General features: G+C 52.5%; 1 protein-coding gene across 1 annotated transcript in view; it reads right to left on the reverse strand.

The window, feature by feature from the left end:
• LOC119966491 (prolyl endopeptidase-like) overlaps positions 1-11962 on the reverse strand; it is a 64601-nt gene extending 52639 nt beyond the window's left edge. Inside the window, exons 1-3 of the mRNA XM_038798266.1 lie at positions 11881-11962; positions 10563-10696; positions 6683-6813 (exon numbers count right to left, since the gene is read on the reverse strand). Of these exons, the coding sequence (XP_038654194.1) occupies positions 6683-6813; positions 10563-10666 (235 nt within the window). The 5' untranslated portion in view covers positions 10667-10696; positions 11881-11962. The remainder of the gene's footprint in view (positions 1-6682; positions 6814-10562; positions 10697-11880) is intronic.
• Positions 11963-12197: the final 235 nt, after the last annotated feature.

Genomic DNA, 12197 nt, shown 5'->3' on the forward strand with positions numbered 1-12197 from the left:
GAGCACCCCACTTAAGGTCACACCTGCACCCCATCCCCGTAATCCAGTAACATTTTTGGACACTAAGGGCATTTTATCATGGCCAATCCACCTAACCTGCACATCTTTGAACTGTGGGAGGAAACCGGAGCACCCGGAGAAAACCCACGCAGACACAGGGAGAATGTGCAGACTCTGCATAGACAGTGACCCAAGCCGGGAATTGAACCTGGGACCCTGGCGCTATGAAGCAACTGTGCTAACCACTGTTCTACTGTGCTGCCCAAATACAGTATAATTTGGAGAAATGCGAGGTTATCCACTTTGGTAGAAAAAATGATAAGGTAGACTATTATCTGAATGACCATATATTAGGAGGGGGGAATGTGCAACGAGACTTAGGTCTCCTCGTACAGCAGTCACTGAAGGTAAGCATGCAGGTGCAGCAGGCAGTAAAGAAGGTAAATGGTATGTTGGCCTTCAAGGGGAGAGGATTCGAGTACAGGAGCAGGGATGTCTTGCTGCAATTGCACAGGGCCTTGATGAGGCCACACCTGAAATACTGTGTGCAGTTTTGGTCACCTTATCTGAGGAAGGATAGTCTTGCTCTTGAGGGATTGCAGCAAAGGTTTACCAGACTGATTCCTGGGATGGCGGGACTGATGTACGAGGAAAAATTGAATTGGTTAGCATTGTATTCACTGGAATTCAGAAGAATGAGGGAGGATCTCATAGAAACCTATAAATTTCTAACAGGACTAGACAAGGTAGATGTGGGAAGGATGTTCCTGATGTCCAAAACCAGGGGTCAGGATGCAGGGTAGACCATTTAGGACAGAAATGAAGAGAAATTTATTCATCCAGAGAGTGGTTTGTCTGTGGAATTTATTACCACAAGAAGTTGTTGAGGCCAAAACATTGTATGTTTTCAAGGAGCAGTTAGATATAACACTTAGGGCAAATGGGATCAACAGATATGGGGGAAAGTGGGATTAGGCTATTGAGTTGGATGATCAGCCATGATTGTAATGAATAGCCGAATGACCTCCTCCTGCTCCTATTTTCTATGTTTCTATTGAACTATGCATAGAAAAACTAAAGTTTTGAGGACTTCCGGTGGTGGCGATGACGTAGGAAGCCACACATTTGGGGGCTCCCGTTTTCAACGGACTTTTCGGCTCTTTTTAGAGCCCAAAATGGAAATTTTTCGACGTCTCCCGGTGGGAGAAGGTGTGCTGATCGACTTTCCCCGCAGTCCATGACTCGAACTCGGAGTGGAAAGGGGGAAAAAACGGCAGCAGCTCCCCAGAAAAAACGGGGGAAGGAATCCAAGATGGCGGCCGGCGGAGCTCCAGAGGAGTGGAAGCAGTGGGCCCCGGAGCAACAAGCTGCTCTCCTGCGCTGCTTTACAGACTTCAAGGCTGAGGTACTGAGCTCTCTGCAGGAAACGAGCAGAAGGCGGTCGGAGATTCAGACGACCCAGGGTGCTGCCATCAAGGAGTTGCAGACGCAGGCCACTGAACGAGAGGAGGCGGCCGTGGTCCTCGTGAGTAAGGTGGAGGGGCACGAGGCACTCCACAAGAAGTGGCAGGAACGCTTTGAGGAGCTTGATCACCGCATGAGGCGGAAAAACCCGCGGATCTTGGGCCTTGCGGAGGGGCTGGAGGGGTCGGACCTGACAACCTACGTGGCTACAATGCTGAACTCGCTAGTGGGGGCCGGGTCTTTCCATCTGCCCTTGGAGCTGGAGGGAGCACACAAAGTACTGGCCAGGAGGCCTAAGGAGAATGAACCCCCGCGTGCGGTGCTGGTGAGGTTCCACCGGTTCAGTGATCGGGAGTGTGTGCTGCGCTGGGCCAAGAAGGTGAAGAGCAGCAATTGGGAGAATGGGGTAGTACGGATCTACCAGGTTTGGAGTGCGGAGGTGGCTAAGCGGCGGTCCGGATTTAATCGGACGAAAGAGGTGCTTTACAGGAAAAAGATAAAGTTCGGAATGTTGCAGCCCGCGCGCCTGTGGGTAACTTATTCGGACCGGCATTATTATTTTGATTCCCCGGAGGAGGCGTGGGCCTTCGTGCGGACGGAGAAACTTTACTTGAACTAGGGGTTGGGGGTTGCGGGGTCGGTTGTAATACTTTATTGCTGGTTTCTGCTGTTGCTGTGTTCTTTTTTTTGTTTTTTTTGTACTTTTGTAATTTTGATATGGTTATTCATGGGGGTGTTGTTCTGTTATGGTTTTTTTGCTGTGGGGCATTGTTTGAGTTTTGTATCTTGCGGGGAGGGTTGGGGGGGTTTGTTGTATTCTATGTCGGGTTGGGGGTATGGAGTGGGGCTGGTATTTGGGAGCTGCGTCAGAAGGGTGTGGTGGGGCAGTGCGAAAGCGCGGGCTTTCCTCTGGTTTCCCGCGCTGCGGGGCTGGGGGGTGGAGACGATGACGGGGGGAGGCGGGGACTTGACTGGTTCTTCCCCGCGCTGGAGCGGTGCCTGGAGGAGGGATAGATTGGGGGATGATCCCACTTTGGGAGGGGTCGGGTTATTGGCGGGAGTTTCCGGGGTCAGCAGAAGTTAGCTGACCCACGGAAGTACAATGGAGGACGGTTCACGGCTGTGGGGACTGGGTCGGGCAGGGGGTGCTGGCCTGGGGCGGGCAGTCGACGGGCTATGGCTAGTCGACGGGGGAGGGGGGCGGGACGCCCTCTGATCCAGTTGGTCACCTGGAATGCGAGAGGATTGAATGGGCCGGTGAAGCGGTAAAGGGTACTTGCTCATCTGAAGGGGCTAAAGGCAGAAGTGGCAATGCTTCAGGAGACCCACCTGAATGTGGCGGACCAGGTCCGCCTGAGGAAGGGATGGGTGGGGCAGGTTTTCCACTCTGGGTTGGATGTGAAGAATCAGGGAGTGGCGATTCTGGTGGGGAAAAATGTGTTGTTTGAGGCATCGGAGGTGGTGGCAGATAAGGGGGGTAGGTATGTTATGGTTAGGGGCAGGCTACAAGGAGAGAAGGTGGTACTTGCTAGTGTGTATGCCCAAAATTGGGATGATGCGGGCTTTATGAGGCGTATGTTGGGACGGGTCCCGGATCTGGAGGCGGGAGGTCTGATCATGGGGTGGGGGGGGGGGGACTTCAATACGGTGTTGGATCCTTCACTGGATCGGTCCAGCTCTAGGACGGGTAGGAGGCCGGCGGCGGCCAAGGTACTGAGAGGGTTTATGGACCATATGGGTGGGGTGGATCCATGGAGGTTTGTGAGGCCGAGGGCACGCGAGTACTCTTTCTTCTCCCACGTACATAGGGTCTACTCTCGGATAGACTTCTTCGTGGTGAGTAGGGGACTGATTCCGAGAGTGGAGGAGGCCGAGTATTCGGCTATTGCAATCTCCGACCATGCTCCGCATTGGATAGAGTTGGAGATGGGGGAGGTGCGGGACCAGCGCCCGTTGTGGCGGTTGGATGTGGGGTTGTTGGCGGAGGAGGAGGTGTGTAGGAGGGTCCGGGCACGTATTGAGGGGTACCTCGAGGTGAATGATACGGGGGAGGTTCAGGTGGGGATGGTCTGGGAAGCCCTGAAGGCAGTGATTCGTGGGGAGCTGATATCCATCCGGGCACACAGGGAGAGGAGCGAGAGGAGTGAGAGGGATAGACTGGTGGGAAAGATGCTGGAGGTAGACAGGAGGTATGCAGAGGCACCAGAGGAGGGACTGTTGGGGGAGAGGCGCAGCCTGCAGGCTAAATTTGAGTTGCTGACCACTAGAAAGGCGGAGGCACAGTGGAGGAAGGCACAAGGGGCAGTGTACGAACATGGTGAAAAGGCGAGTAGGATGCTGGCTCATCAGCTCCGTAAGCGGGATGCGGCTAAGGAGATTGCTGGAGTGAGAGACAAGAGTGGGAATGTGGTGTGGAAGGGGGTAGAGGTGAATGAGGTCTTCAAGGACTTTTACGGGGAACTGTACCGGTCGGAGCCAACGGGGGAGAGGAGGGAAATGGAGAGGTTCCTCGACGGGCTTTCTTTCCCGAAGGTGCAGGAGGAGAAGGTGGAGGGGTTGGGGGCGCCGATTGAGCTGGAGGAGATAGTTAAGGGGATCGGGCAGATGCAGTCAGGGAAGGCACCTGGGCCGGATGGGTTCCCGGTGGAATTTTATAAAAAGTTAGTGGGCCTCTTGCTGGTGTGGACACTCAATGAAGCGTGGGAAGGGGGGACTTTGCCCCCGACGATGTCACGGGCGCTGATCTCGTTAATTTTAAAGAGGGACAAGGACCCCCAGCAGTGTAGTTCATACAGGCCCATATCTCTCCTCAACGTGGATGCTAAGGTGCTGGCAAAAATCCTGGCCACCAGGATAGAGGACTGTGTGCCAGGGGTTGTGCACGAGGACCAGACAGGTTTTGTGAAGGGAAGGCAGCTGAACACGAATGTGCGGAGATTGTTGAATGTCATCATGATGCCGGCGATTGAGGGGGAGGCAGAGATAGTGGTGGCGCTGGATGCGGAGAAAGCCTTCGATAGAGTGGAGTGGGGGTACCTATGGGAGGTGTTGGGGAGGTTTGGATTTGGTGAAGGGTTCATTAGATGGGTAAGGCTGCTATATGAGGCCCCGATGGCGTGGGTGGCCACGAATGGGAGGAGATCGGAGTACTTCTGGCTTTACCGAGGGACCAGGCAGGGTTGCCCCCTGTCCCCCTTGTTGTTTGCACTGGCAATCGAGCCGCTGGCGATGGCGTTGAGGGATTCAGAGAGGTGGAGAGGCTTGGTGCGAGGTGGGGAGGAACATAGGGTGTCGTTGTATGCTGATGACCTGTTACTGTATGTGGCGGACGAGGTGGGAGGGATGCCGGGGGTGATGGAGCTGCTAGCTGAGTTTGGGACCTTTTCAGGTTATAAATTAAATTTAGGCAAGAGTGAGGTGTTTGTGGTGCACCCTGGAGACCAGGAGGAAGGAATTGGTAGGCTCCCGCTTAGGCGGGCAGGGGAGAGCTTTAGGTACCTGGGGGTGCAGGTGGCCAGGGACTGGGGGACTCTTCACAAACATAATTTCACCAGACTTGTAGATCAGATGGAGGAGGATTTCAAGAGGTGGGACATGCTGCCATTGTCGTTGGCGGGGAGGGTACAATCCGTCAAAATGACGGTGCTTCCGAGGTTCTTGTTCCTCTTTCAGTGCCTGCCCATCTTTATCCCCAGGGCCTTCTTTAGAAGAGTGACTAGCAGTATTTTGAGCTTTGTGTGGGCACATGGGACTCCGAGAGTGAAGAGGGTGTTCCTGGAGCGGGGGAGGGATAGAGGCGGGCTGGCGCTGCCCAACCTTCTGGGGTACTATTGGGCGGCCAATGTGTCAATGGTGCGTAAATGGGTGATGGAGGGGGGAGGGGCGGCGTGGAAAAGAATGGAGATGGCGTCGTGTAGAGGTACGAGCCTGGGTGCCATGGTAACGGCGCCGTTGCCGCTCTCCCCTAAGAGGTTTACCACGAGCCCGGTGGTGGCGGCGACCCTAAGAATCTGGGGACAGTGGAGACGGCATCGGGGGGAAACAGGGGGCTCGATGGAGGCTCCACTGGGTGGCAATCATCGGTTCATCCCAGGGAACAGGGATGGGGGATTCGGGGTGGCAAAGGGTGGGCATCATTAAATTGAGGGACCTGTTTATTGGCGGGAGGTTTGCGGGCCTGGGGGAACTGGAAGATAAATTTGGGCTTCCCCAAGGGAACATGTTCAGATACTTTCAGGTAAAGGCGTTTGCTAGGCGACAGGTAGAGGGATTCCCTTTGCTGCCCTCACGGGGGACGATGGACAGAGTGCTTTTGGGGGTGTGGGTCGGAGAGGGGAAGGTGTCTGACATCTATAAGGTAATGCAGGAGGTGGAGGAGTCGTCAGTGGAGGAGCTGAAGGCTAAATGGGATAGAGGACGGGACTTGGGCGGATGCCCTGGAGAGAGTCAACTCTTCCTCCTCATGTGCGAGGCTTAGTCTCATCCAATTTAAGGTGCTGCACCGGGCCCACATGTCTGGGACTAGGATGAGTAGGTTCTTTGGGGGTGAGGACAGGTGCACCAGATGTCCGGGGAGTCCAGCGAACCACGCCCATATGTTCTGGGCATGCCCAGCACTGGAAGAATTCTGGAAGGGGGGGGTGGGGACGGTGTCGAGGGTGGTTGGATCCAGGGTCAAACCAGGGTGGGGACTCGCGATTTTTGGAGTTGCGGTAGAGCCGGGAGTGCAGGAGGCGAAAGAGGCCGGTGTCCTGGCCTTTGCGTCCCTAGTAGCCCGTCGAAGGATTCTGTTACAATGGAAGGATGCGAGGCCCCCAAGTGTGGAGACCTGGATCAGTGACATGGCGGGATTTATAAAATTGGAAAGGGTCAAATTTGCCCTGAGAGGATCAATACAAGGGTTCTATAAACGATGGCAGCCTTTTCTGGACTTCCTGGCTCAAAGATAGGTATCTTGGTCAATAACAGCAGCAACCCGAGGGGGGGGGGGGGGGGGGGGGATGTTGTTAAAATGCTGTGTTGTTCATGGAGGTGGGGCGAATGTTTATGATTGCTAATATTATTGTTATTTTTGGTATTTTACTATGGTGCGTTATTGTTGTATAAATTCAAAATGTTTCAATAAAAATTATTTAAAAAAAAAAAAGAAAAACTAAAGTTTAATTTAACGTTCCTGAAGGAGAGCAAAATTCCACAGCAGGAACATAATTCCACCTACTCTTCAAGGCCACGGTCCCATCCTCAGATAGCTTGTTGGGATTCAGAAACTCGTGTGCCTCTCCATCAAGGGAATCCTGAACATACAACACGTACTGGTTCTGTAGTCCAGAATTGTGGAAGTAAAAATACCTGAAAAACAGGAACTTGACACTTAGTAAGGCTTGACTACATCTTGTGAACATCCTTACCTGTTCATTTTCCTTCTTTGCTTCTGCTCTGCACCTAGGTTCATTCATTAGCTACGAATCTAGAGAACATGTCTCAATAAGCTATTTGGTCGCACAGGAACCTCAGCGGAGATCAGTCCTATCCTATCCTCACCTGATCTTCCGTGTCAGCCATGGCTCAAAGGCCACAGTCTGTCCACTGCATCTGTACGATGCAACTTCAATACTTGGACACGTGCACATGGGACTGGTAGGTTGGATAACACTCTTATTAGTCAGCATGGACAGAATGGGTCAAATAGCCTCTTTCTATCCTGTAAATCTTTCTGTGTTCCTTTTGTTTTTAATATAAATTTAGAGTAGCCAATTATTTTTTTTTCCATTTAAGGGACAATTTAGCGTGGCTAATTCACCTACCCTGCACATGTTTGGGTTGTGGGGGTCCTCAGTGCGTAGGCAGCAATGCTAACCACCGTGCCACCTGCCGCCCCCATCTTTCTATGTTTCTATGTAATTGACACATAATCTAGGCTGACACTCTGGTGCAACACTGGGGAGAAATATAACAGGTAATCGTGGGTGCAATTCTCCGGAAACATTTCTAAGTGTGATAGTGAGCGAGAATTGCTGCGAGCTTCCCGGCACTCAGTCCAGCGAGGCCAGCAATGCAAATCAACTTAATGAAGACTGACGGGCATCTTGCCGCAAATGAAAGCTCGCCAGCTGATTCGCTGGGACTGCACTCGCCAGCCCCCCCGCTAAAATGATCGAGCAGCACTTAAGCTGCACTTGCTCAGTCAACCACAGCCAGCTCGCCACAATGGCACTGAGTAGACCAGCCCCAAGATTCACGGGTGCTGTCTTGGGGAGGCTCCTGGACACAGTGAAGTCCAGGTGAGATACTCAGTTCCCCTGAGAGTTCTGGAGAGTTAGCCACAAGGCAGCCATTGCGGCCTGGGATGAGGTGTTGGACAGCTGTCAGCTCGGGGCCTGTGACCAGGAGGTCAATGACCTACACCGGGCTACATGAGTGAATAGACACCAACGCTCCCCCCCCCCCCCCCCCCCCCCCCCCCAAGGGAGCATCCACCTCCAACACCCCATGCGACACTCACCCTTCCCTCCACCTCGTTCGCTTCAACCCCCCAATCCTCCCTTCACACTCCTCCTCCTCCCACCATTGTGAACCAAGTGTGACTCCTCAGGAAAAGCTCTCCCATAATCCTCGGGAGGGACACCAGACTGGTGAGGGGTGCCGGAGGTAAGAATCCTCACCTCCTTCGTGGTGCTTGCCCTGGAGGTGACTGGGGTGGCCGAGGACAGATCGGTCACTCATGTGGAGGCTGGCAGAAGCCGTAGTGGTCAGGAACCACCGGGCTCCACCTGGAGGACCTGTCAAACGTGAATTGTTATTGCCTTACTGACTGACCCATCCCTCCCACTGACCACATGTCCATTCTCCCACAGGCCCTCCAGCTGACGGCACCGGCATCATCCCAGGTGCACCCTCGACTGACTCTGAGGAGACCACCTTGGAGGAGAGCTCCGATGATGCAATTGTAGTCGTGTCAGAGCTGTCATTCCCACCCTCCACCAGCAGATACATGCACCTTAGTGGGAAATATTAGTGGACAGATTTCGGGCACACAATCTGGTGAGCACCACACTGCTGCTGATGTACATCAGGTGGAGGCAGGAACCCCCAGGCGAGACAGCAGTCGGAGGTCTGCTGGATCCCAGGACCCAGCTGGGTTCCAGCCTGGTGGGAGGGGATTGGGAGGGTGGGGGCGGTACAATGGGGAGAATGGGAAATTGTAAACACATTAAACACCTTTTTGCACAACCATTATGATGCCTCTGTCACTTTTGTCTGCAATGCAGACTGCTCCGAACTCTTGGCCCATCTCATCAGGCATCCCCCATTCCCGTGGCATCCACCCACCCTCCGGCCATGGACATATTCCCAGAGCTGTGCCCAATCCCCTGGTTGTTGCCTACTGCATGTGTGGTGCTGCCTCCTGCAATGTTCAGGCACAGTGTCCAGGCATCAAGGTGTGATTGGGATGCTGGGCAGTGACTCCCACATGCTGCCTGGCCCGCCCACCCACGGGAATCCACTTGGGTTGTGTGTAGTGCTCAGTTAACTATGATTGCCAATTCCCTATTAGCGATAACCTTCAGCCGCACGGCCAGAGGCCTCGTCAGTCGGTCGGGGTTCATTGGGGCAGATGGGCAGGGACAGGGTTGCCCCCGGAATGGTACACACGATCCAGGGGTTGGCATGGTGGCACCTACCAATGCCCACCATCCACCTTCCTACAGAGACCCATCCCTGTAGATGGTCCCTCACTTCACACTGAGCATTGGGGTGGCAAACCCAGCAGCCCCAGGTTCTTTGCCTGTGAGCAAAGATGGCTACTCACCTCCTCATCTCCCCACAGAAGCCCTTCCGCCGGGTTCACGTTTTTCAAAAGCTATACTAATTGGCGCCAGTGTGATCACTTGCTGGGGAGGCTGCTGAATGACGGGAGGCTGTTGGATATGGGGTGGCTCCCGTTAATTGTATGGAAATACTGCTTAAGTGGTGATAATTGGTTTCTCGCCTTGCATCACAAATTGCTGCCTGCTGCAGTTCACGTTTTTTGCCTCTCTTGCTATTCACCAGCCTCGTTTCGCTTGAGCGAGAGAGTAACAAGGCCAGAAGATCGTGCCCCATGTGTGTTTCTTCAGAGATCACAGAAACTGGCACCATTAACCTCCTTACAAGGTTAATGCCCCGTTTCTTTTTTTAACTGTTTCTCCAGAAATGGACATTATTGGTAATGTCGGCAATTATTTCCCGACTCTAGTAATAATAATACAATAATAATTGTTGTTAAAATTTTTTTTAGAGTACCCAATTATTTTTTTCCAATTAAGGGGCCAATCCACCTGCCCTGCAGATTTTTGGGTTGTGGGGGTGAGACCCACACAGACATGGGGAGAATGTGCAAACTCCACGTGGACAGTGACACGGGGCCGGGATCGAACCTGGGTCTTCAGCGCCGTGAGGCACCGTGCCGCCCAATAATTTAATAATAATCTTTATTATTGTCGCAAGCAGCCTTACATTACAGGATCTTTATATTTTAATATATTCATATGTTTTTATAGTCGTTACACTGCAATGAAGTTACTGTGAATATCCCCTCGTCGCCACACTCCGGCGCCTGTTCGGGTACACTGAGGGAGAATTCAGAATGCCCAATTCACCTAACAAGCACATCAGGGACTAGTCACCCTGAAAGGATGGTGCTGAACCTTCTGCTCGATCCACTGCAGTCATTTGCACAGTTTGATACAACCAAGTTTTACTCGGTCAATTCAGTGGACAGTTACATACAGGCACAGGCTGGGTAAGGATGGCAGATTTCCTTCCCTGAAGGACAGTAAAGAGCCAGTTGGGTTTTTAATCATCAATCTGACAGTTTCATGTATCACTTGCGCAGCTCTGAGATTTTTAAAACCGAATTCAAATGTGTAAACTACCCATGCTGGGGCCTGAACTCATATTTTCTGGATTACGAGCTCAGTAATATAGTCACCAGTCTACTATAACCCATAGTGAGGGAGCTCCAGCATTGCTTACAATCCTCAGCATGCCCCACAAAGCAAGCACGTTACCAATTCAGTCACCTCATGGATTGGCAACCCACTCGCTACAACACTCACCGATTCCCTTTTCTGCAAGGGCAGCCATACTTGGGATAGTCGAACAGTTCGGTCATCCGCTCCTGAAGTCTGGTCCTGACTTTACACTTTTCCAGGAATGGCATTGTTAGCTTGTTCTGGACTTCAACAAATGCCTGAAAAGCCGAAATGAGCAGATTATAAAACAAATTGGATCCTCACCTCTGACTGATGTAGGAAATATAGTGACACTTGAGGCTGGACGCAAGTACATTGCTGGGCCAGTATAGAGGCAATTAAGCAATTCCTGGACTAGTCCTAAGAGAATGTAATGTAAGTAAGCATCATATATACCCTCCACATCATATATACTCGACTGACTTTAGGTACTGTACGCACCACATGCAAAATACATATCAAGTATATACTCTACACAGCCCGGGGGCTGGATTCTCCGTTTTGGAAACTAAGTCCCCACACCGGCGTGAAAATGGGGTCTAATATGGCAGGAAAACTGGCGCAAAATGGCCACCAATTTGCCGTTTTGTTGGGGGCCAGCAGGGCGGTAGCATCGAGCTCGCAAGTCTAGCTGCTGATACAGCCCTGAGCATTTCTGGTTCCATGGTTCGGGCAGGCGCACAGCGGCCGTGCCGTGCTCCATGGCGGACTCAGCCGGCAGACTCAGCCACCGGACCCGGACCGCAAAAGTAGTGCCCCGCCTCGGCCGCTCACGCATCCCGGACCACCCACACACAATGTCCCCAGTCACGAATGAAGCCCCCCTGCCCAAGGATCGGCCCTCTCCAGCCTGCGGCCCCTCCGGACTGAGTCTGCAGCCACCAAGCTGAGTTCACAAATGATGTGAGCACACGTAACCCACGCCGTCGGGAGTCGGCCGGCTGCGGATTGAGCATCGCGGGGCAGGCCTCAGGCAAAGGCCTGAGGCCGTGGATACTTGGCGCGGCGTACTCCTAGATGACCCTGTTTTTTTAGGGGGTGGAGAATACAAAAACCGGCGCCGCTCCTGATATTGGTGTCAAAACGAATTCTCCGCCCTGCCGCTGAACGCAATTTTGGCGCCGGGAGCAGAGAATCCAGCTCCATAAATATATTCATAACATCATATAGTCTGCATTGTCTACGGGTGTAGAAATATTACCTGCACAATAGATTTGATAAAGATTGTTTTTTAACTTGAAGTACCCAATAATTTTTTCCCCAATTAAGGGGCAATTTAGAGTGGTCAATCCACCTACCCTGCACATCTTTGGGTTGTGGGGGTGAGACCCATGCAAAAAGATTGATAAAGATAGCGGAAAGTATGGATAGGTTTACCTGAAATTACTGGGTAATCACTCACCTTGGTCTGTTCACAGTTGGGATCCTCAAGCCAGGCATAAGGATCAGGTACTTTAATCCCATGGTAATCATCCACCTGAAACCATCAGCAATAGGGATCTGGTCATTTATATAAAACACTTAACACACTAACTGGGATAAGAAGTCAAGTGGGAAGATCTGATAGAATGATGAAATGAGGATCCATCGATGCGATAGATCTGGGGAAACTTTCTACTTGTGGATGCATCCTGAACAAAGGGCAGCTCGATGGCGCAGTGGTTAGCACTGCTGTCTCACAGCACCGAGGACCCAGGTTCAATCCCGGCCCCGGGTCAC

Source organism: Scyliorhinus canicula, chromosome 1 (genome assembly GCF_902713615.1).
Source record: "Scyliorhinus canicula chromosome 1, sScyCan1.1, whole genome shotgun sequence".
Lineage (NCBI taxonomy): Eukaryota > Metazoa > Chordata > Chondrichthyes > Carcharhiniformes > Scyliorhinidae > Scyliorhinus > Scyliorhinus canicula.